This window comes from Jaculus jaculus, chromosome X (genome assembly GCF_020740685.1).
Source record: "Jaculus jaculus isolate mJacJac1 chromosome X, mJacJac1.mat.Y.cur, whole genome shotgun sequence".
Classification (NCBI taxonomy): domain Eukaryota; kingdom Metazoa; phylum Chordata; class Mammalia; order Rodentia; family Dipodidae; genus Jaculus; species Jaculus jaculus.
In genome coordinates this window covers 9,232,939-9,258,124 of record NC_059125.1, presented here as the reverse complement: position 1 = coordinate 9,258,124, position 25,186 = coordinate 9,232,939, and the positions used below count along the sequence as shown (strand labels likewise).

Here is a 25,186-nt window from a genome sequence, read left to right as displayed (position 1 = left end):
TAACCACTGAACCATCTCCCCAGCCCCTGATTTGTGCTTCAGTGTATGACACAGGCCCCAAACCCTGGACATTTTACTTATATATTTCAAACTAAAAGAAATTGCTCCTTTTCCTTCCAGATTCCTGAACATCTTTCTGAATTTCTCCAAAACACCAGAGTTTGCCCCTATCTCAATCAGAAGCCCATAGTATTACTCTGTGTGTAAGAATCCCAAAAGTCTTCAAAGCAGGAGTTCAATTCCAGTGTTTTTGATGACCAGCTTGGGACTCTACCATTATCCCTACCTGAGCAAAATTAATAAACAGTCCTGATTGGGGGTGCACCTAGTCTCATATATTCACTCTGGATGCATAGCTATTCCCTCAAATTTCAATCCTATGGCAGTCATTGATAACCTTTCTTTCTTTTCCTTTGGAGACTCTGTTGATAGTATATCACTGCTACATTGAATTGAAAAATCTTAGGAAGTTGTTGAATGGTTTTCTTAAACAAGTGAGTTAAGTCCAAGCTTTCAGAATAAATAACTGTTCTTTGTGTTTTGTTTTGTTTTGTTTTGTTTTTGAGACAAAGTTGTATGTATCTCAGGCTGATCTTCAACTCTTCTACGTATTGGAGGACAATCTTGAACTTGTGATTCTCCTGCCTTCATCTCCTAAATGCTGGGGTCACAGACATGCCACCACACTTGGCTACAACAGATGTTTTTTTTAAGTTTTTAGTCCTTCTTTTTCTTTGGGACAGTAGATTGAAGAATTCTTACTCAATTTGATTGCATAGGTTATTTGAAATGGAAAGCAAATGGTCCTTCTAACAATCATAATAGCAGTTTAGGTACCTGTTTCTAAAGATAACTGACCAAAGTCATCCCTTGGTCCTGTTCCCTGGGTGAATCAATCTCTGGGAGAATCAACCACACATTTATTTATTTATTTATTTATTTATTTATTTATTTATTTATTTATATGAGAGAGAGAGAGAGAGAGAGAGAGAGAAAGAGGATGAGAATGGGTGCACCAGGGCCTTTAGCAGGAATAAACGAACTCTAGGCACATGTATGACTTTGTATATCTGGCTTTACGTGGCTACTGGGGAATTGAACCGGGTCATTAGGCTTTGCAGTCAAGTGCCTTAACTGCTGAGCCATTTCTCTAGCCCCTTACGCTGGTTTTTGTTGTTGATGCATTTTTTTGTTGTGTTTTTACAAATATGTAGGAATTTTAGAGAGATTGCTAATTTTTGCAAGAAAAATGCCTTTAACTGCTGAGCCATGTCTCTGGCTCAGATTGCTAATTTTTACTTGTTTAGAAAGGACTAAGACGTGTAGCTTCTTGTTATGCTTTAGTAATAATTTTCTATAGAATAGCATCGATCTTAATAAGTACCTAATTTTCTGTCTCCTCTTTTTCTCATTTCAGTGTCTGCCTCTTATTCTGCTTATTCTTCACTGCTATTTCTCTATGCTGTTTCAAAACAACAGTAGCATTCAAAGAGAGGAAAAAGTAAATGAGCAACTAGACATATAAAAATAAGTAAAAGAAAGCAAAGACATCCTAGACATGAAAAAGTAAGAAGCAATTCTAGAAAAAAGAATTTAATAAACTTCAATTTATGAATCTGAAAGCCAAAACAAAAATACCCCCAAGGAATGTTGCTAAAGTGTGCATTAAAAAGACCTGGAATAAAGAGAAGAGAAAAAAGGAGCCAGGGAAAGTATGTGACAAAAATGCCATTCGCACCTCTATGGGGCACACCGGAAGCAGTGCTTAGAGGGAAATTTATAGACGAAAATGCCTGTAACAGAGAAGAATTTTCTCCCATCAATAAACTTAGCATTCCAGCTTAAGAAATGAGACAGAGAAGAACAAAATAAATAAAGCAAGGACAGAGCAGAAAACACTGAAATGAAAAGATCAGTGAAGTTGACAAATGTTTAGTTAGGTGAACCAAGAAAAACCTGAAAGAAGTCTCAAAGTGCTATCACTTGGAATGTAAAGAGGGGCCACACAACTTCCCCTACAGAAATCAGAGATTTATAAGAGAAAGCATGTGAGCATTTCACTCTACTGTCCTCTTCAGGGGATGGATTGTTGTCTGGTTCCTCTGAGAAGGACTGATTTTAATGAGCTCACATAGGGGACATGAAATAGCATGGAGAGGGGCACTAAGTTATCCCTGGGCTGACATGGAGGATACCTGTCACTTAATCACCTTTCCTGAAGTTCATCTTATTGGCAAAGTCAAAAGGCTTTAAGAAGCAAATATGAGCCCCACTGTCCCTTCCTGTCCCACCCTTTTCATTTTGTACTTTTATAGGCAGTAAACCTAATAATAATGCTTTTCCTAAACATTTTCAGTTCTCCTTCTCCATTTTTTGGTTCCATATTAAGTTTTCCTTTGTTTTGAGTCAGGGTTTCAGTTTAACCCAGATTGACCTGGAATTCACTCTGTAGCCCAGGCAGGTCTCCAACTCACTGCACTCTTCTTGCCCTGGGATTAAAGGTGTGAACCACCACAGCCATCAATATTAATTTTTTAAATTAATAATTTGAACCAGGAGTGGTGGTGCACGCCTTTAATCCTAGCACTCAGGAGGCAGAGGTAGGAGGAATGCTATGAGTTCAGGACCACCCTGAGATGACATAGTGAATTCCAGGTAAGGCTGGGCTAGAGTGAGACCCTACCTCGATAAACCAAAAAAAAAAAAAATCAATATTTTGGAGCTGGGGAGATGCCTCAGTGGCTAAAGGCACTTTCCTGCAAAGACTGATGGCCTGGGTTCAGTTCCACAGCACTCACATAAAGCCAGATGCACCAAGCAGCACATTCATCTGCAGTTTGCTTGCAGTGGCAAGAGGCCCTTGTATGCCCATTCTCTCTCTCTTCCTCTTTTTCTCTCTGCTTGCAAATAAATAAATATAAATATTATAAAAATAAATTTACAGAGTTGTTCAATCATCACTACAATCCAACTGTAGAATGTTTACATCATCCCCGAGAGTCCTCATGTTAACTTATTGCTCATCCTCTTATTTGTGTGGATTCTGTGCTACTTTTCTTATATCATCATGTTTGTTTTTCTCTCTGATCTCTTAACTTTTGTTAACACAAAACACACAGATCTCATCTCAAAGGGAGAAAGAGTTTATTCTGCAAACAAATAGGAGTAACTATGGTCCGGGAACACAGATTTAGATAACCCCAAATACCATGTTCTAACATGTTAACAATTTCTTGAAGGTTTTATAGTTACAGAACGCAATATAGATCTAAAGCAAGGCACATATCAAATGCATTGATGGAAACATCAGGTAGGTGGGTTATAGCGTGGGGGGGGGGAATCTTTGCTATAGGCTTCAGATGCTGCCTGGTGACATTCTTAACCTTTGGATTGTGGAAGCCAGTGGTCTGTTAGTACATTCCAAAAGGCTTCATCTGATCACCTGATAGTCACAAGGATGTTAGGTCAGACAAAGAGGTGGGCAATAAATGGCTATTCAGGGACCTTAAAATAGCCCAAGATAATTTGACTCTGAATCTGCAACATTCCATCTTTCCATAATCACAGAAGTTCTATCAGTTGATTAGTCTTGCAGGTTATTCAAAGTAGATGTAGCAGCTTTCCAGGAACTTTAGTCCACACCTTGTACATCAAAAGGCAAAAGAATATTATAGATTGCTCACTATACACCAGACTCATTGCTAAATGTTTTATTTTTTTTACCTGATTTTTAAAAAATATTTGTATTTATTTATGACAGAGAGAGAGAGAGAGAGAGAGAGAGAGAGAGAGAGAGAGAGAGAGAGAGAGGGAGAAAATGGGCAAGCCAGGGTCTCCTGCCACTGCAAATGAGCTCCAGATACATGCACCAACTTTGTACATCTGGCTTACGTGGGTCCTGGAGAGTTGAACTGGGATCCTTTGGCTTTGCAGGCAAACAACTTACGTGCTAAGCCATCTCTCAAGCCCCTTTTACCTGACTTTTTACAAGCTTAAGCTTTTTTATCTTAGAGCATGATGCAACAGAATATCAACAACCTCAAATACATAAGTTTATGTCTATTTGTACTACTTTGGACTGTTCTCTCTCACTTTCTATCTTCTCCCACTGCCCATTCCTGGATGAGTAGGCATCCTCTGCTCCTCTACTTATCTGCCACACCCTATCCTTTCTTTTCATTTTTGTTGAAGACACCAGTGACATCCCAATTACAGAATCAGATAGCTTCTGGATTTATTTCTTTACTTCCTGGTTTCACTGTGGATGCCAAACATTGTTATCTAGCACTTATGCCCATAATAAACCTGCTACCTTAGTTTCCCTGAATTATAAAGGAAATTAGAAACCAGAAACTGGTAACAGAAAATGGACTTATTTACAATTGGGGAGAGGTCTCATTTTCTACCCACTGTGCCTGTGACCATCTTATAGTTTATACAAATCCATGAGCTAAAGATTAGAACAGGGCTGAAAAGATGACCTAGCAGTTAATAAGCTTGCCTGCAAAGCAAAGGACCCAGGTTCGATTCCCCAGTACTCATGTAAAGACAGATGCCCAAGGTGACACATGCCTAAGCAGTTTGTTTGCACTGGCTGGAGGGTCTAGCATACCCATTCTTTCTCTCTCTGACTCTCTCTCTCTCTCTATCTATCTATCTATCTACCTATCTACCTCTTTCTCTCTCAAACAAATAAATTTAAAAAAAAATAAAGCTACAACATGCAAATTTAGCCATGAGACAGGTTAACTGGTCCTTTCCTGGGTGGAATTCAGGTTGCTACTATTCTGTCATCCTTTTTTCCCCCTTTTAATTTGTGTGTATTCATTGTATATATTCCCCCTTGGATTAACAAATTGGCACTCTACCTGATATTATGGAGTATAAGAAATGCAGGAAAGGAGGGTCATTGAATTTGCAACACAGTCCAGTGTTTTGGAAACAGCTATGGACAGTATGAAGCAGGTTTGCTGAATGCCTGCATGGAGATCCTATGGAGCCATGAGGATGGACTGTGGGTTGCAGTGAAGACCCAGTGGAGATGCTTGGGCACAAAATGGCTGTTCAGAAGAGCTGCTTGCCCCGAATGAAGTTTTCCAGGACTGTGAGTAGCCTAGCTGGAGGAGAGTAATTGGAACTCCAGAGACTTGTTGCTGTTGTTATTGGAGTTGGAGCTACAGAGTTTGGTGTTTTCCCTGTTTAAGTCTTGTATTGAATATTTATTTGCTATGCCAAATGCCATCTTTTGCAGTGTCAATTTTTATTCTGTGCCATTGTGGATTTTTGGTGGTGGGAATTTTTGGTGTTATGGCTTAGTTAAAAAACTTTGGATTATGGGGATGATTGAACATCATTAGGATTCATAAAACCATGGGGACTTTTTTTTGGGGGGGGGTTTCGAGGTAGGGTCTCACTCTGGCTCAGGCTGACCTGGAATTCACTATGTAGTCTCAGGGTGGCCTCGAACTCACGGCGATCCTCCTACCTCTGCCTCCCGAGTGCTGGGATTAAAGGCGTGTGCCACCACGCCCGGCTACCATGGGGACTTTTAAAGTTGAACTGAATGCATTGCATTTTATATCATGTATGGTTATCAGTTTATGGGGCAGGAGTGGGATGTGGTAGTTTGCTTCAGGTGTCTCCCGTAAACTTAGGCGTTCTGAATGCTAGGTTCCCAGCTGATGGCAATTTAAGAATTGAATTCTCCTGGAGGCAGTGTATTGTTGGGGTGGGCTTATGGGCATTATAGCCAGTTTCTCCTTGCCAGTTTTTGGCACACTCTCCTGTACCTGTTGTCCACCTGATGTTGGCCAGGAGGTGGTGTCCACCCTCTGCTCATACCATCGTTTCCCCCTGCTATCGTGGAGCTTCCTCTTGAGTCTGTAAGCCAAAATAAACCTACCCCCACCCCCAAAGCTGCTTTTGGTCAGGTGATTTCTGCCAGCAGTGTGAACCTGACTGCAACACATGTGTACAAGGTGTCATACATGTCTGGGGTTTGATTGCAATGCCTGGAGGCCCTGGTGTGCCAACTGCTTCTCTCTCTCTCTATAAAAAGGTCAGTCTATTGGGCTTTTCTCAAGAAAAGTCCAAAACAAAAAAGCAATTTATTCCAAGTATATGTTTTGACCATATTTGCCTCATATTTTCTTCCCTGCTACTTTCTTTCTTCTCCCAGTTTCTCTTCTGCAATGACACACACACACACACACACACACACAGTTTTATGCATTTATAAAATTAGCATCCGCAAATGAGAGAAAACCTGTGATATTTATCTTTCTGAGTCTGGCTTATTTATCTTAGGTTGATCTCTAGTTACATCCATGTTTCAGCAAATGACAAAATATTATTCTTTTTTAAAATGTTTATTATTATTATTATTATTATTAAGATGTTTCATATGGACACATCCTGTGTTGATACTCTCTTTTCCCTTGTTTTTATTGATTTATTTGCAAGGAGAGAGAGAGAAGAATGGACATGCTGGGGGCCTCTTGCCACTGCAAATGAACTCCAGATATATGTGCCACATTGTTCATATGGCTTTATGTGGGTACTGGGGAGTTGAACCCAGGCTGTCAAACTTTGCAGGCAAGCTCCTTAACTGCTAAGTCATCTCTCCAGCCCAACAAAATATTATTTGTATGGCTGATTAAAACTCCATTGTGTACATATGCCACATTTTCTTTATCTTTTCCTTTGTTGATTGCACTTTAGCTATTATGAATACCATTGCAATAAATATGGATGTGCAAGTTTCCCTGCAGGATGTTGACTTAGGGCCCTTCCTATATGTACCCAGGCATGGTATATCTGGTCTATATGGCAGTTTTATTCTCAGTTTGTGAAGAATCTCCACAATGATTTAAATAGTGGCTAGACTAATTTACATTCCCATCCGCACTGTATAGGAATTCCATTTTCACCAGAATTTGTTGTGATTTGTTCTATTTTTAAAACATTTTTATTTATTTAAGAGAGAGAATGGGGAAGAGAGAGAATGAGCATGATGGAACATGTTGGGTGCTACAAATGAACTCCAGATGCATGCCACACCTTGTGTATGTAGCTTTACATGAATGAATACTGGGGAATCAAACTAGGGCTGACAGGCTTTGCAAGCAAACACCTTTAACTGATGAGCCATCTCCCTAGCCCACAAAATGTTTTAAAATATTTTTATTTATTTAAAAGACAGAGAGAATTGGTACAGTAGGGCCTCTTGACACTGCAAATGAACTCCAGATACATGTGCCACTTTGTATGTCTGGCTTCACGTGGGTACTGGGGAGTCTAATGTAGGCCTGCTGGCTTTGCAAGAAAGCACCTTTGACCACTGAACCATTTCCCCAGCCCCCAAATTATTTTATTATTTGTTTATTTATGAACACAGAGAGAAGAGAGTGGGGAGAAGCCATGAGTATGGGCATTCCAGGGCCTTTTGCTGCTGCCAATGAACTCCAGAAGCATATGCCACTTTGTGCATCTGGCTTTACATGGGTACTGGGAAATCAAACCCAGGCTAGCAGGCTTTGCAAGCAACAACTGTAACCGTTCAGCAATCTTCCCAGCCCAAAACTGTGTATATATATATATATATATATATATATATATATATATATATATATATATATATATATATATATATATTTTGGTTTTTTGAGGTAGGGTCTCGCTCTAGCCCAGGCTGACCTGGAATTCACTCTGTAGTCTCAGGGTGGCCTTGAAATCACAGAGATCCTCCTACCTCTGCCTCCCGAGTGCTGGGATTAAAGGCATGCATCAACACGCCCAGCTAGGAAAACTTTTCTAAGCCAGTGAGATACATGCAGGCCACTGCATGATATATCCAGTGTATTTTGTCCTTGGAATTGCCAGACTCAATCATTTGTGATATAAAAAGCAGCTGATGATCCAATAAACTGAAGATAAGCATGATAGATGGAAGGAATGGTTTTAGTGGCTATTTCGATTTGACCATATGCAGATGTTGGCAGGATATGATCATATGGAAGGAGTGAGGAATAGATACGGCTTAAAAAATTCAAAGGAGCCGGGCGTGGTGGCGCACACCTTTAATCCCAGCACTCGGGAGGCAGAGGTAGGAGGATCACCGAGAGTTTGAGGCCACCCTGAGACTACATAGTGAATTCCAGGTCAGCCTGAGCCAGAGTGAGACCCTACCTCGAAAAACCAAAAAAAAAAAAAAAAAAAAAAAAAAAAAAAATTCAAAGGAACAATATCAGCACTACTCAAAGCCTGAGGTAGGATAACTTTTACAACATGTTGTTATTATTATGTATTATTCCTATATTGTATTGATTTCACTACTTTCAGGAAAGTAGTCTAAATTGATGGTATTTACTACCCACCATTATAAAGTCAGTGGTACATTATGTGGATGGTTTACATTGTCAGCTCTGTCCAAAGGGAGATGGGTGATAGTTTTTGTATTTGTTATTCATTGATAATGATTGTATACATTAATTGGATACAATCTGATGTTTTCATACATGTCTACATTGTGGAATGATGATATTACACTAACACATCTGTCACATCACATAATTAACACTTGTTTTTAGTAAGAATATTTATGAGCCACTCTTATTTTTGCATGTGTATGTGTGCATGTATGATATGCTTGTGTACCTGTTTGTGTATGGGCACATGTGTGTGTGTGTATACATGTATGTATGTGTACATGTGGAGGCCAGAGGTCAACATTGTATATCTTCTCTTTAAAAAATATTTGTTTATTTATTTTCAAGGAGAGAGAGAAAGAGAGAGAGAGAGAGAGAGAAAGGCAGAGAGTATGGGCATACTAGGGCTTCTTGCCACTGCAAATGAACTCCAGATGAATGTGCTATTTTGTATATCTGGCTTACATAGGCATTGAGGAATCAAACATGGGTCATCAGGCTTTACAAGCTGTTTTGAGGCAGGGTCTCACTCTAGCCTTAGGCTGGCCCTGAACTCAGTGATCTTCCTACCTTAGTCTCCTCAGTGCTGAGATTCTATGTGTGAACCACCATGCCTTGATTGCAATAGATCTTAAAAACTTTGTCTTCCTTTCTAACTGAAGCTGCATGCTGTTTGGCGAACATCTCCCTGGTGAAAATGTTTGACTTGCAGATTTTCTCTTTCATTTCAACCAAAGGGAAAGAAACACTAGTACTTTCCAAAGTTGAAACATAAAGTCTAGGGTATAAAAAAAAAAAAAAAGAATGAGAGTGGATATGGTGGTGCATGCCTTGAAGCCCAGCAAAGACAGGAGAATTGCAAGTTTAAAGCAAGCCTTGCCTAAGATTTAAATTTTATATATATGTTTTATCTGATTAAATTCTATAAATATTAGGAGAGAAATTTGCATTTTGTTGCACATAATGGAAAACTGGACCACTTAACTATAGAATATTAAAATAAATGGGGCATGGTGACCCTAACCTGTAAACTTAAGAAAAGAAAAAAGAAAAATTAGGCCGGGTATGGTGGCACATGCTTTAATCCCAGCACTTGGGAGGTAGAGGTAGGAGATCGCTGTGAGTTTTAGGACATCCTGAGACTACCTAGTGAATTCCAGGTTGGCCTGAGCTATAATGAGACCCTACCCTGAAAACAAAAAATAAAATAAAAATCAGTGGTTAAGGATATTTGTATGTAAAGCCTACTGACCCAGGTTCAGTTTCCCAGTACCCACACAGAGCCAGATTTAGGGATTGGAACATGTGTCTGGAGTTCATCTGCAGTGGCAATTTGCATGGTGATCAGTTTGTCATTCAATCTTGATTTTATTTGGTTTTGTCCTTATTATACATGCATTAGCTGCATGGAAATCGGTTTTATAAATAGCTGTATAAACTGGACGTGGTGGTGCATGCCTTTAATCCCAGCACTTGGGAGGCAGAGGTAGGAGGATTGCTAGAGTTCAAGGCCACCTTGAGTCTACATAGTGAATTCCAGGTCAGCCTGGGCTAGAGCAAGACCCTACCTCAAAAAACAAAAGCAAAACAAATAAATAGTTGTGCAGAATAGAGTACATTCCACAGTACACCAGACAATTCCCATTATGGGTCCACCTGTTCCCCACATTCCCTGAATTGTTGGATGTGCCATTTCAGTGATCGAGGGAGGACCCCTGGAACACCACTACCGACTGAAGCAATTCCACTTTCACTGGGGGGCCATCGATGCCTGGGGCTCAGAGCACACTGTGGACAGCAAATGCTACCCAGCAGAGGTATGTTGAGAAGCCAGGAAGAGTAACAACTGTGGGAAAGTGGGCGTAGTACTGATGTTTCTAGTTCAAAGCAATTATCAGGAAGAATCAGATGATTCTTGAAATTGCTCTTTAGCTTACTCATGGACATATTTGATTCTTCCCAGCTTAAATATTATGTAAGCATTATGTACATCTTAAATAATGTGGGTGACCTAAACCTTAAGATCCTGAAATTGAAATTTTCCAAAACTCTGAGCTAGGCTCAAATTGTAAGACAGGCAGCGGTGTAGAGCTATAAGGCTGGATTAATCCAAGTGAGAAATAGTGGCAGCTCAAGTGAAGTTTGTAGCGAAAGAAATGGAAACAGCAAGATCTATCAAACAGTTCAGAAATAAAAGCACCAAAACACTAGGACTTGGAGGCCTTGAGGAGAGGAGAAGGCAAAGTTAACTATGACCTTGAAATGTCCTATTTGGGAGGGTAGGTGATAATACAGTTATGCAGGAATGATGGATGAGAAATGATGCATAAGGAAATGTAAAGAGAGCATCAGGAAATAGAATTTCTTCTTGCAACTTTTCCCTTAATTTAATTTTAAATGTGATGTTAAAAATCAAAACATTGTGACTGGGCATCCTTCCTGAGAAAAATTTGTCTTCAATTCCTGTCCAGTTTTCACAGGGAGACTCTGTTTCTCTTAATAGAAAGATCTTCTCTCCTTGAGATGCAAATGTAGTTTGGAAATTGGTCTTTTATGCCAATTAGGATGGGAACAAAGAAGTGTTGATTTCTCATGGAAATGTTACATTACTATATAATTTTTTTCTCCCCTAATAAGTCTCTGTTTTTCAAAGTAATATTAAATGTTGCCTTTGCCACCATTTCTTCCCATTATTTCTTTCTATCTCATTTCACACCAGATTGTCATATGCTTTTCTCAGTGGTTTTCTTTTGGGTGATGAAACAATATTATATATTATATATTGGATGAAGCTGTCTCTTCATTTTGGATCAAGCCTATATGGTCATATGTTAAGTCCACTTTCAATGATGTTTCAGCTGCACTTAGTGCATTGGAATGCAGTAAAGTTTGCAAGCTTTGAGGATGCAGCGCTGGAAGAAAATGGTTTGGCTGTGATAGGAGTATTTTTAAAGGTAAAAAAGAAGCCTTGCCAACCTCAACTTGAAATGGTGTGCTGTCTTCCAGAATGAAAAGATGAATATTACACTAAAGGTTATCTGCTTTAACAATATTGATATTTTGAAAAAGAATATTGGGGCCAGGCATGGTGGTGCATGCCTTTAATCCCAACACTTGGGAGGTAGAGGTGGGAGGATCGCTATGAGTTTGAGGTCACCCTGAGACTACATAGTGAATTCCAGGTCAGTCTGAGCTAGAGTGAGACCCTACCTCAAAAAAAATACTGGGATCAACAGGAGGAGGTGAAGGTAAGGGAGGAAAATAGGAAGTTGATATAATCAAAGTATGCTGTATGCATGTATGGGAATATCACAATGAAGCCTACTATTTTATAGAATTAATGTGTGACTTTTTTTTTTTTGAGGTTTTCAAGATAGGGTCTCACTCTAGCCCAGGCTGACCTGGAATTCACTATGTACTCCCAGGGTGGCCTTGAACTCACAGAGATCCTTCTATCGCTGCCTCTCGAGTGCTGGGATTAAAGGTGTATGCCACCACACCCAGCACTCTGTGACTTTCTAAAAAGAGAAAATTTTTAGTCGGGCGTGAGATCCTACCTCGAAAAACCAGAAAAAAAAAAAGAATATTTGGATCAGTACACTAGTAAAAATAAACAATGGTTAAAATCGAATGCTATTGAGAGTATATCTTTTAAAAATATTTTTATTTATTTGTAAGGAGAGAGAAAATTGCCATGTCAGGGCATCTTACCATTGCAAATGAACTGCAGATACAGGTGCCACTTTGTACATCTGGTTTTATGTAGGTACCGAGGAATTGAACCCAGGCTGTCAGGCTTTTCAAGCAAGCTTCTTTAACCACCTAGCATCTTTCTAGCCCAAGAATGTATTTCTAACAGTAAAAAAAAAAAAATGCACATTGCAACAGACTAGGCACAAGCTATGGAAGTGTAAGCTGAGTAACTGAGAAGCTATGGGAGGAAGATCAAGAGTTTGAGGCCACCGTGGGCTACATAGTGATATCCTGCAAAGACAGAAAGAGAGAGAGAGAATGTGGTTAGAGAAAGTACAGATTAATATTTATTTCAATCAATTTGAATTTAAATGTAAGAAATTGTACTTAATAGGAACAGAGGCACCTTTTCCTATAAATGTACTGGCCTTGTTATTAGACAATCCATTCATTTTGTTGTGAGTCTAATTTAATTCAGCAATGTTTATAATATTCATAATTACCAAGTTAAATCTAGTTTCACACCTGTGGTTTGTTTATATGTAACCACCAATTGGGTTATTTTAATTCTTATCTTGGTATAGTTCCTATGTTGAGCTGTCCATTGTATTAAGTATTTTGTGTTTCTTTTTTTAGCTAGGCCAACATCATAAAGAGCTACAGAAATTGGTGGATACTTTTCCATCAATTAAGCATAAGGTAATTTCTCCCCCTACATCACTTGGAGTCTGTTTTGTGCTTGAATCTCAGAGTGCAGATATTGACAAGGCCTTCTGAATCAGGAAGTGCAATTAGGTGAACTGTATCAAGGTTTTCTTTTAACACTGCAGTAGATTTGCCATGGAGGATGCTATGTTGAGACAGCCCCAGCCCTGGATCATGTTGCAGGGCAGAGTGATTGCACTGGCAGACCCGGAGCCTTCTGGGCTAGCTGCCATGCTGCTAAGGACTTGGACATTCAGGAACCCACTCTGTCCCCTCCTCTGCTTCTGATATCAGCTCCTTCTAAGTCCTTCTGAAAACACCCAGAGCAGCTTTCTATTCTCTGGCTATCTCCCACAGGAAGGAGAAAAGCTCTACAAAAACCTGATGCCTGGCCATATAGAACCCTTATCTTTTGTTGAATCTCCATGATGAATTCCTCAATGTTCAATATTCAAAAGGAGCTGCCCCCCACCAGAAATCATCACATCATTACTCTATCTTCCTTTCCACCTCCCTCTCAGGATTCTCACCTCCATCCATCCTCATCTCCCTCTTATTCTCTCCCTTCTTAGTCCAAGATTCTAGACTTTCCTTCTTTCCTTCCCTCCCTCCCTCCCTCCCTCCCTCCCTCCCTCCCTCCCTTTCTCCCTTCCTCCCTTCTTCCCTCCCTTCCATTCTTTCTCCTTATTCATTGCACTGCTTGGGATAGAACTCACTGCTTTGAGCATGCTAGGCAATCTCTCTACCACTAAGCTACATCCTTAGCCCTATACTCATTTTAAAAGAATAATTCCTGGTTTGTTTCCCTTGAAAAGAGAAGTCTTTGGTTATTAGGTAGCCACAACTTAATACCTATCAGAAACACACAGAATGATTCTACCCTAACCAGTGATGATTGTTTCAGAGGTTGCCCAGGATACCTGGAGATCCTTTGGACCATTGTTAGTTCCTGGACATCCTCTGAGAATCACTGTCCTCGGATCCCTGAGTGGTTTTCGTGACTAAGTGACTCCTTCTTTTGGACAGGATACCCTGGTGCAGTTTGGGTCATTCAACCCTTCCTGCCTGATGCCTACCTGCCCAGATTACTGGACCTACTCTGGGTCTCTGACGACCCCACCCCTCTCAGAGTCTGTCATCTGGATCATTAAGAAGCAGCCTATAGAGGTTGATCATGAGCAGGTACATTATTGGCCCAGTTTCCAGTTTATTAAATAAATATATTCTATTAAATAAAAATAAAACATTAGTTTGCTTTTCAAACAAAATGATGTCAAATATTGATATTATTATTATTATTATTATTATTATTTTGGTTTTTCAAGGTAGGGTCTCACTATGGTCTAGGCTGACCTGGAATTAACTATGTAGTCTCAGGGTGGCCTCGAACTCATGGCGACCCTCCTACCTCTGCTTCCCTAGTGCTGGGATTAAAGGTGTGCGCCACCATGGCTGGCTAAATCTTGATATTATTGTTATTATTATTTTTTGATGGGGACAGGCTAGTCTTGAGCTTCTGATACTTCTGCTTTATCCTAGGATTTATTATTCCCGTAGAAAATATTTTTTTTTTTTTGTTTTGTTTTTCAAGGTAGGGTCTCGCTGTAGCTCAGGCTGACATGGAATTTACTGTGTAGTCTCAGGGTGGCCTCGAACTCACATTCATCTTCCTACCTCTGCCTTCCAAGTGCTGGGATTAAAGCATGTGCCACCATGCCAGGCCTCTTTTTTTAAAAGACTTGTTCTACCATGCTTGGCTGTTTGCTTGTTCTTATTATTTGTTTTTAAATTTTTTGTTTATTTTTATTTATTTCTTTGAGAGCGACAGACATGGAGAGAGAAAGACAGAGACAGAGAGAGAGACAGACAGAGAGAGAAAATGGGCGCGACAGGGCCTCCAGCAACTGCAAACAAACTCCAGACGCGTGCGCCCCCTTGTGCATCTGGCTAACATGGGTCCTGGGGAATCGAGCCTTGAACTGGGGTCCTTAGGCTTCACAGGCAAGCGCTTAACCACTAAGCCATCTCTCCAGCCCTGCTTTTTCTTATGTTTAATGAATTAATTTATTTATAAGGAGAGAGAGAGAGAGAGAGAGAGAGAGAGAGAGAGAGAGAGAGAGAACTCCAAACACATGAGCCACATGTTACATCTGGCTTTACATTGGTACTTAGGAATTGAACATGGGCAGGCAGGTTTTGCAAGCAAGCACTTTTAATCACTGAGCCATCTACCCAGCGCTGCTGCTATGCTTCTTATTTAAAAATTCATATGATACCAGGCATGGTGGCTCATGCCTTTAATCTCAGCACTCAGGAAGCAGAGGTAGGAGGATCACCGTGAGTTCGAAGCCATCCTGAGACTACCTAGTGAGTTCCAGGTCAGCCTGGGCTAGTGTGAAACTGTACCTCGAAAAACAAACAAACAAAAAAATTCATATGACACTAAGAAATAAACCAGAGGGCCAGTGGCACATGTAAGGTATTTTCAAGTAATGCTTCAACATAGACAAGTAGTAAAAAAGAGTTACCTATAATTTATATTCCTTGTTACCTATAATTTTACTACTAAGTATTATTATTTGGGTAAATCCTTTGGATTTGGTAAATTTTTTTTTTTTTAATTTGAGAGAGAGAACAAGAGTGAGGAGAGAGAGAGAGAGAGTGAGAGAGAGAGAGAGAGAGAGGGAATGAATGGGCATAATAGGGACTGTTGCCACTGCAAACAAACTCCAGACACATGTGCCACTTTGTGCATCTGGCTTTACCTGGGTACTGGGTAATCAAGCCTGGGACATCAGGTTTTGCAAGCAAGTGACTTAATAATTGACCCATCTCTCCAGCCCTATTTTTTTTGTCTCTGTCTGTCTGTCTATCTATCTATCTATCACCTATCTATCAATCTATCTATCTAAAATCTTGTGACAAAAGGGAATCATTTTATGCTAGTCTTTTCACTTCATGGATGTGCAGAGAATTTTGTGGATAATAAACATTATCTTCAATACCATTTTATTTTAATTAATTAATTATTTAATTTTTTTTTTTTCTGAGGTAGAGTCTTGCTCTAACCCACACTGACATGTAATTCACTATGTAGTCTCAGGGTGGCCTCAAACTCATGGAGATGCTCCTACCTCTGTCTCCCAAGTGCTGAGACTAAAGGCAATCTTCACCACACCCAGCTCATTTTATTTTTTTAAAAATATTTTATTTGAGTGAGAGTGAGAGCAAGAATATGGGCATATCAGGGCCTCCTACTACTGCAAAAGAACTCTACACACATGCACCACTTTGTGCATCTGGCTTTTTGTGGGTACTGGAGAATCAGCCAGGAACCTTCAGGCTTTGTAAGCAAGTGCTTTTAAAGGCTGAGCCATATCCCCAGCCCCATTCAATACTATTTTAATGGGTTATCTAGCCTACTTTGTGCATACCATTCACTTCTTATTTGTATTTGGGCTCTTCGTAATCTTTTACAACTAGTTAAATCAAAATAGATATTAACTTCTTGGACAGCTTCCTAATTAATGGGCAGATGTGTAATTTGCAAGCACAACCCCTGTCACACAGAGCCTTGCCTTTTTGATTCTACTTATCCTGAAGTCTTTGTTCCAAGCAAATTTTCACATTTGCCTACTGTGCCCACCCCACCCCAACCCCGGTTTTCCACTCTGTAATATAGACATCCAGGTTGACTGACAGAAATATCATGAACAGATGTTTTGACTGGCTTGAAATAAAATGTTTCATAACATGGTTGCTAAGAAAGCAAGGCTATTGCCACATTAGAAAACTAGCTTGATATTTTGGCTTGCTCCTTGTTACAGTTCACCTTCTTGTTGCTGGGACAGAACACCCAAGCAAAAGCATCTTATAGGAGGAAAGAAGGGGCTTATTTCAGGCTCAGTTTCAAGGGGAAGCTTCATCATGGTGGAGAAACCTGGCTCACTTCATCATACATAAACAGTAGCTGGAGAACATCAAGCAGCAGCTGGCACACAGTAGGCTAGACTCCTCAACCCCAAGGTCCATCCCCAGTAATACACCCCCCTACAGCAAGGCTCCACCTTACAAAAGACTCCACCAGCTGAGGACCAAGTAATATGCTTCATCAAAATTACCTGAGGCTGGGCTGAAGAGATGGATTAGTGGTTAAGGAGCTTGCCTGTGAAGCCTAATGACTGAGGTTCACTTCACCAGTACCCACATAAGCCAGATGCACAAGGTGGTGCATATGTCTGGAGTTCGTTTGCAGTGGCTGGAGGCCCTCGAGTGCTCATTCACTCCCCTCATTCCTTCTCTCTGTCTCTTTCTCTCTCTCTCATTCTCAAATAAAAAAAAAAAGTACCTGAGACAGACTGGAGAGATGGCTTAGCGGTTAAGACACTTGCCTGCAGCTGGGCGTGGTGGCGCACGCCTTTATTCCCAGCACTTGGGAGGCAGAGGTAGGAGGATCGCCGTGAGTTTGAGGCCACCCTGAGACACCATAGTGAATTCCAGGTCAGCCTGGGCTAGAGTGAGACCCTACTTCGAAAAACCAAAAAAAAAAAAAAAAAAAAAAAAGACACTTGCCTGCAAAGCTAAGGACCTGGGTTTGATTCTCCAGTACCCATGTAAAGCCAGATGCACAAGGTGATGCATGCATCTGGAGTTTCTTTGCAGTGGCCAGAGACCCTGGCACACCCATTCTCTCTCTCTCTCTTCTTTCATAAATAAATAAATAAATTTAAAATACCTGGCTATGAGGGATATTTATATTCAAATCACCATACCACTTTACTACTGCACTGTGCCATGCAATATAATTGCCATGAGCCACACCTGGTAATTTATATCTAAACAGGCATAAATGTAAATTAAATTGCAAATTAATTTTCTTAGTGACATTGGCCATATTACAAGAGCTCAGTAGATATTTATAGCTTGTGGGTACCATTATGGATCACACAGAAGACACTTGCATCATTGGAGCATACCAGCATGAGTCAGCTCACAGCTGGTTAAGACATCTACATGCATTGCTTTGGCCACAATGTCCTGGTTCAGTAAGAAACCAATTATATCTTTGTTTTTTGGTTTGTTAAGGTTGGGTCGCAGTCTAGTCCAGGCTGACCTGGAATTCACTATGTAGTTTTCAGGATCGCCTTGAACTCATGGTGATCCTCCTACCTCTGCCTCCGCTTCCCAAGTGCTGGGATTAAAGGAGTGTGCCACCATGCCCAGCCCAATTATACATTTAAAAAATTATTTATATATTTGAGCAAGAATGACAGGAGGCAGATGGAGAGGGGGAGGGAAGGAGGGAGAGAGGATGGCAGCGTATCCTGCTCCTGCAAATGAATTCTATTTGCATGTACCACTTTGTGTGACTGGCTTTCTGTAAATACTGGGGAATTGAACCCAGACTGTCAGGCTTTGCAAGAAAGCACTTTTAACTGCTCAGTCATCTCTCCAGGCCAATTATACATTTTTAAAATATTTTAAAATTGTTTACTTATTTTATTTATTTGACAGAGAGAAAGAGCGAGGTAGGTAGGGAGGGAGGGAGACAGGGAGAGAGAGAATGGATATGCCAGGGCCTTCAGCCACTGCAAACGAACTCCAGAAGCATGGTGCCACCTTGTACATCTGGCTTATGTGGGTTCTGGGGAATCAAACCTGGGTCCTTTGGCTTTGCAGGCAAACTGCTTAACTGCTAAGCCATCTCTCAAGCCCAATTATACATTTTTTAAGGTAATAGTTTAGTTAATTTTTTTTGGTATATGTATGAAATGTGTATATGTGTTCATTTGCGTGAATATGTAGAGGTCAGAGGACAACTTCAGGTGTCAGTTCTTGCCTTCCATCTTGTCTGAGGAGAGGATCTCTCATTGTTCATTCCTGATTTTGCCAGACCAGATAGCCCATAAAAACATAAAAACACTCAAGAAAGAAATTGAGGAGGACTTGAGAAGATGGAAAATCATTGCCAGCTATACCACTGACAGAAGTCTAATATCTAGAATCTACAAAGAACTCCAAAAACTAAACAATAAAAAAATCAAACAACTCACTCCACAAGTGGGGCAGAGAACTGAATAGGGAGTTCTCAGAAGAATTACAAATGGCTAACACACACTTAAGAAAATGTTCAACATCCCTAACCATTAAGGATATGCAAGTTACAATAACCACGAGATTCCACCTTACCTCAGTAAGGATGGCAATCATTAAAAAAATCTAACAATGACAAATGTTGGTGAGGATGTGGCGAAAGAGGGACCCTCATACACTGCTGGTGGGAGTGTAAACTTGTACAACCACTATGGAAATAAATCTGGAGATTCCTGAAAAGGATGAACATAGAGCTGCCAACAGACCCAGTTATTCCCTTACTGGGCATTTATCCTAAATGGTCCATGCATCAGTACAGAGTACATCAACCATGTTTATAGCAGCTCAATTCATTATAGCTAAGAATTGGAATCAACTCAGATGCCCATCATTGGATGAATGAATAACAAATTTGTAGTACATTTACACAATGAAATTCTACTCAGTAGTAAGAAAAAACAATATAATGAAATTTGTAGAAAAATGGACAGACTTGGAACAGATCATACTCAACGAACTCACACAATCACAGAAAGACAAAGCCACATGGTGTTACCTATCTGTGGCTCCTAACCTGGACCTGCTTGAGTTGCTATCATACCTGATAGGCAACTCAAGGCCCAGACAATAGGGATGGAAAGATTTTGTGGGGGAGGGGAAAGGGAGGAAACAAACACTAAATTAAATCCAAAATGAGCTGATACCATGGAAACTTTTATACTTGGAGATAGCCTAACAAATAAACCCTAATAGGAGTAAGGGGGGAGTACCAGAAAAGTGGGGCTCTGGTACGGGTGGGACGAAGCCTAAGCTTAAAATAATTTTTTTCTGTCTCTGACCTGTAATTCCCAATATCAGAGATTGGTTGCTACCCACATTGAGCTGTTGATCAGAGAGACATATACGTTCCCCCAATCAAGACAGCTTTTTGTCAAAGCACTCGACTACTTGCCTGAGGCAATAGCTAAGACCCGATTGCTGAAGACACCATATGTTGCTGACACAGAGCATGGAGAGACCTGGCTGGAATTTAGAAGAAAGCCAGTCCCCAAAAAGCCTGTCTAGTGCTGGACAGAGCTACATGAGACACTGGGGGAAAGTGGCCAACAACAGTCTGAGCAACCAGAGGTCTAAGTTACCCAGAAGCAAACACCCTGATGTGATGTAAATACCAGTGCAATAGTGGCACACAGCCTCAGTGAGTAAGCATTAGCTTTCCAATTGGCTAAGAGATCCGTTTAGTGTAAAGGAACCCATATCTGGAATTGGGAACCAGATCAGAATCCTATGGAGACAAAGATTATGTTCTCCAGTGTCAAACTCTCACTAGTTTTTGGCTAAAAGAGGGGCTACATACATCAAATCCCCCCTAAATTAATAATGCTTATCCCATTTAAGCTATTCTGACTTCACTCTCCATTAAAGGATCCGCTCTTCTTTTTTAGAAGGTAGCAAGATTAGAGGAGATAAACTACCCCTCACACTTCAGCCAAGCCACAGCTGTCTTCACAGAGGAATTTGGGAGATGAGCAAGAGTACTGCTTCCATGCTGTTCCTGATAATCAGCGCCAGGGTGTAGGGTACAGACCCCGAGCATACGCAACACCTACCAGAGCAGAGGCTTCTAAGAGCTCATCACTGAAGTATATTTAAAACTCACCCACCATGGCTGAGGGAATTTTGTGGAAGAGGGGTCAGAAAGATTGTAAGAGCCACAGGTTGAGACATCATTCCCAGAGGCATTTCCCCCCCAAAACAATAACTGACTACTGCTTACACAATGCATAAAGTACAACCCCATGGGGAATACCTGTAACCCTACTGAGGAGCGTCCCCAACAGATTGGGGGCAGGGGCATGGGAAAAGAGGGTGCCAACACATGATGTATCCATATAAAACATCTTGTTAATAATAGTAAACATAAAAAGGAAATGAATAAATATTTGTCTAATATACACACACACACACACACACACACACATATGCTGTTGTTGTGTATAGATACACATGTATACACACACACACGCCAGGTCTTTCCTTTCCTTTATTATCTGCCTGGCTATTTTGCTTATTTAAATATGAGTATCCATCCAGGCATGGAGGTGCATGCCTTTAATACTTCAGTATTCAGGAAGCAGAGGTAGGAAGATCGAGGCCACTCTGAGATTACATAGTGAATTCCAGGTCAGTCTGGGCTAGAGTGAGAACCTACCTCAAAAAAATGTGTTTCCTAAGAATCAAAGAGATGAAATAGGTAATCTTTGGTAAATGGCTAATATGGGGGGTCTTTGCCTCCACTCTTCTGTTGCTAAGTGCCTAGGCTCAACTCACCAGTTCCTTCTGCTCTCCTCCCCATGCAACCATGGCACCAGCATGGCATGTGACTCCTTGTCAAAGGTGAGACATCTCACTGAGAAGTAAGGTCTCTTTCTGAATCCAGTTTGAGGCAAAATGTTTTGGCATTATAAAAATGAAAGTCATAACAGTCAATTCTTCCTGTGCTGGTTTTCTACTGAAATTATGTTTCTGGTTTCTGTTTCTAGTTGGAGCAATTTCGGACCCTGCTTTTTACTTCTGAGGGGGAGAAAGAGAAAAGAATGGTGGACAACTTCCGTCCACTTCAGCCATTGATGAATCGCACTGTCCGCTCTTCCTTCCGCCATGATTATGTGCTCAACATACAAGCAAAACCCAAGCCAGCAGCCAGCCAAGTGACTCCCTAAGACGTCATGTCTAGGCAGCATTGTGCTTTAATACATACTAGTTTTTAAAATAATGTTAGACTATTTTAAACCACCTCATTTAATATCATCAGACATACATTTCTTTTTATGTTTCATTTTTGTCATTTCATAGTTCCTATCCATATAAGACAAGACAAGGAGACAAAACGACAGAAAATAACTAATGACTGAATAACATCAGGTTACTTTAGGTTACCATTTTTGTGAAAGGATTAAGGCAGAGAAAACTTTGTTACTATGCCTGTTGTAACTGGCCTGCTTGGGAAATTTAGCAGTTAAATTTCTCTAATCTGTTTCTCAAAAGGTCAGATACACAGTTTAGTTTCTGCTTTGTAAAGTGGAAATCTAGTGTGAGTGACTCCATCTTGGGTTTTGTGTTGGTCTGATGGGGCCTAATACATGAATTTAATTCAAAACAATGAGTTCTGTGATTTTTATTTAACAATTTCCCTCTTGTGGTCAGACTCTCCCATCCTTACCATGTTAGTGTTAGTCAGTTACTCTCATTTGGAGCTGCCAGTTTCACGCTATCATTGATAGGTTAGGTGTGCAGTTATGGGTTGAGGAGTACTTCATCTGCTTTTGAAGAGAACTGTTTGGTAAAACATTTGTTCTGTGACTAATAATAGTATGTATCATAGGAAATACCAGCAGGAGATACAATGTTTCTCTTTTAGCTACCTATTGGTAATTGTAATGTGCTTTTATATCTGACATTTTTAAAAATACGTTTTTTGTGGGCTGGAGAGATGGCTTAGCAGTTAAGTGCTTGTCTGTGAAACCTAAGCACCCTGGTTCAAGGCTCGATTCTCCAGGACCCACGTTAGCCAGATGCACAAGGGGGCGCATGCGTCTGGAGTTCCTTTGCAGTGGCTGGAAGCCCTGGCGTGCCCGTTCTCTCTCTCTCTCTCTCTCTCTCTTGCTGTCGCTCTTAAATAAATAAAAATAAACAAAAAATATATTTTTTGTTTATTTTTATTTATTTATTTGAATGTGACAGACACAGAGAGAAAGAGGCAGATAGAGAGGGAATGGGTGCACCAGGTCCTCCAGCCACTGCAAATGAACTCCAGATGCATGGGTCACCTTGTGTATCTGGCTTATGTGGGTCCTGGGGTATCACACCTCAAACCAGGATCCTTAGACTGGCTACACTCAGCTGGCTACCTTCTAATGTTTGTCCATGAATGATTCTATAGAGTGATAAGTAGGGATTATAATCAACATATTTAACAACTTCTAAAGGTATAGGCACTAACCACAAAAAATATAGATCTTTCAGAAAACTTCTGTGGGGCTCAGGCTGGTAGCTCCTAACTGAATATTAGCCATGGTTTAGATATACTTTCTTTCTTAACACAAGTGTGTAATCTTTCATTTAAGATTCTTAATGAGTACGTTTGCCCTAATCTTTAGTTGGCATCACTAGCATATAATATGCCTATTTATTATCAATGTGTGACATAGAAATATTTTTGTAAACATAAAAAAAGTAATTTTACTATAGCTTGATGCCTTTGAATTTTAGAAGTTCAAGTATTGAAAGGCTTGGGAATATATAGGAAAAGCATATGCAGAATATTTAAATTGTTTTATTAATTGAAGAGCACGAGAGAGTATATATAGACATGTAAGAACATCTTGCTGCTGCAAATGAACTTTGGAAGCTCACACCACCTTGTGCATCTTGCTTTATGTGGGTACTAGGGAATTCAACCCATACCAGCAGGCTTTGTAAGCAAGCAACCTTAAATGATGAACCATCTCCCTAGCCCTTACATTTTTTTTTTAACATTTAAAAAGTTTTTATTTATTTATGAGAGAGAGGGGGGAGAGGGAGAGAATGGGCATGTCAGGGCCTCTAGCTATTGCAAATGAACTCCAGATGCATGTGCCACCATGTGCATCTGGCTTATGTGGATTCTGGGGAATCAAACCTGGGTTCTTAGGCTTCACAGGCAAGCACCTTAACCCAATAAGCCATTTCTACAGACCATAATTTTTGTTTGTTTTTCTGAGGTAGGGTCTTACTCTACGCAAGGCTGTCCTCGAACTCACAGTGATCCTCCTACTTCTGCCTCCTAAGTGCTGGGATTAAAGGTGTGCGCTGCCACGCCTGGCTCTGGCTCATTTTTATAAACTTTTTATTGACAACATCCATACATATCATGATTATTATCCCCTCTCACCATCCTCCCTTTTCTCCCTCCTGAATCTCTCCTCCACTGAATTCCTCCTCCTTTCCAACTAGTGTCTCTTCTATTTTGATATCATCATTTGTTCTTCTTATTGTGCATGTCTTTTGTAAATAGCATCAACCCATGTGAGGTTATGAATACCATACCACAGCCACTTTGTGTCTGGAGGACAGTATTGCAAAGAATTGCTTCACTCACATTGGCTCTGACATTTTTACACTACCTCATCTGCAGTGGTCCCTCAGTTTTGGAGGGTCTGATAGAGATGTTTCATTTAGTAATGAACAACCTACTGTCATTTCTTTCCAGCATTTTGGTGAGTTTTGAGTCTCCTCAGTGGTCACTGCCATCTGAAAAGAGAAGCTTCTTAATCAAAAGTGAGAGTGACATTAACATATGGGCATAAACATAAGTATTTAGAGGACAGTTTGGTGGGCATAATATATCCATTTACACGGACAAAAGTAGTAATTATAGGGCTTATGTCCTCCCCAGCCATTGTCTTTTGATTTGCTTTTTAGTATTAGCCATAATATCCCTCCTGTGGAGCCTGCCTCCAGTCCAATTAGAGAGCATTTGGTTTCCTCCATAATAGACATGGCACCATTGCATCAAGAGATATATTTGGTCTGCCTAGTCCATATTTTAATGAAAATACCTAACATGCCTAGAACATAGAACTCTTTATTGGCACATTTACAAAAATCTGTTTTGATAGACTGGTAATGTAACAGTCTATCATTTATAGTATTAGTGTACATTATGTTTACACTGATAGATGATAATATTTCCACAGTGATTGAGTTCTCTTAGCTTCTCTTTAAAATTCCCTGCTTTATTTATTCATTAGTCAAGGTTCTTTGCAAGCCATGTAACTGACTTAAACCTCCATATTTATAGAATAGTTGAGGAGACCTCTAATTATACATGTTCTGAGAAATTCATATCACTGTTGCTCTTGCTTGTTAGAATGTTTCCAGCTGCCTGTAAGCTTTGTATCCAGACTCAATGCTGCATCAAAAACTAGAAGATTTTACTAATATGCAGTCATCTAGTTTTCAAGGTAAGATTGGAGTAATATACCTAACACTATGGAACTATACACATAGAGATGATTAAAATGGAAGGAGGGTTACATCAGTTGGTTACTTCTGCTCATCAACAAAAGCAATCAACCAAGTGGAAATGCAAGCTACAAAATGGGAGAAATGATTTGCAAGTCATATATAAAGATTTAATGTGCATAATACATAAAGAACTTCTTGAAGGGGTTCAATGGAAAAGGGATGCGGGAGGGGCAAATGAGAAGATAATAGGAGGGCTTTAT

The 25,186-nt window shown here is 40.2% G+C and overlaps 1 protein-coding gene across 1 annotated transcript in view; it reads left to right on the top strand.

Annotated features, from left to right (window-relative positions):
* The window catches only part of Ca5b (carbonic anhydrase 5B), a 55,575-nt gene extending 33,498 nt beyond the window's left edge, over window positions 1-22,077 (top strand). Inside the window, exons 4-8 of the mRNA XM_004671468.3 lie at window positions 10,125-10,243; window positions 11,285-11,380; window positions 12,756-12,818; window positions 13,851-14,006; window positions 21,461-22,077. Of these exons, the coding sequence (XP_004671525.1) occupies window positions 10,125-10,243; window positions 11,285-11,380; window positions 12,756-12,818; window positions 13,851-14,006; window positions 21,461-21,640 (614 nt within the window). The 3' untranslated portion in view covers window positions 21,641-22,077. The remainder of the gene's footprint in view (window positions 1-10,124; window positions 10,244-11,284; window positions 11,381-12,755; window positions 12,819-13,850; window positions 14,007-21,460) is intronic.
* Window positions 22,078-25,186: the final 3,109 nt, after the last annotated feature.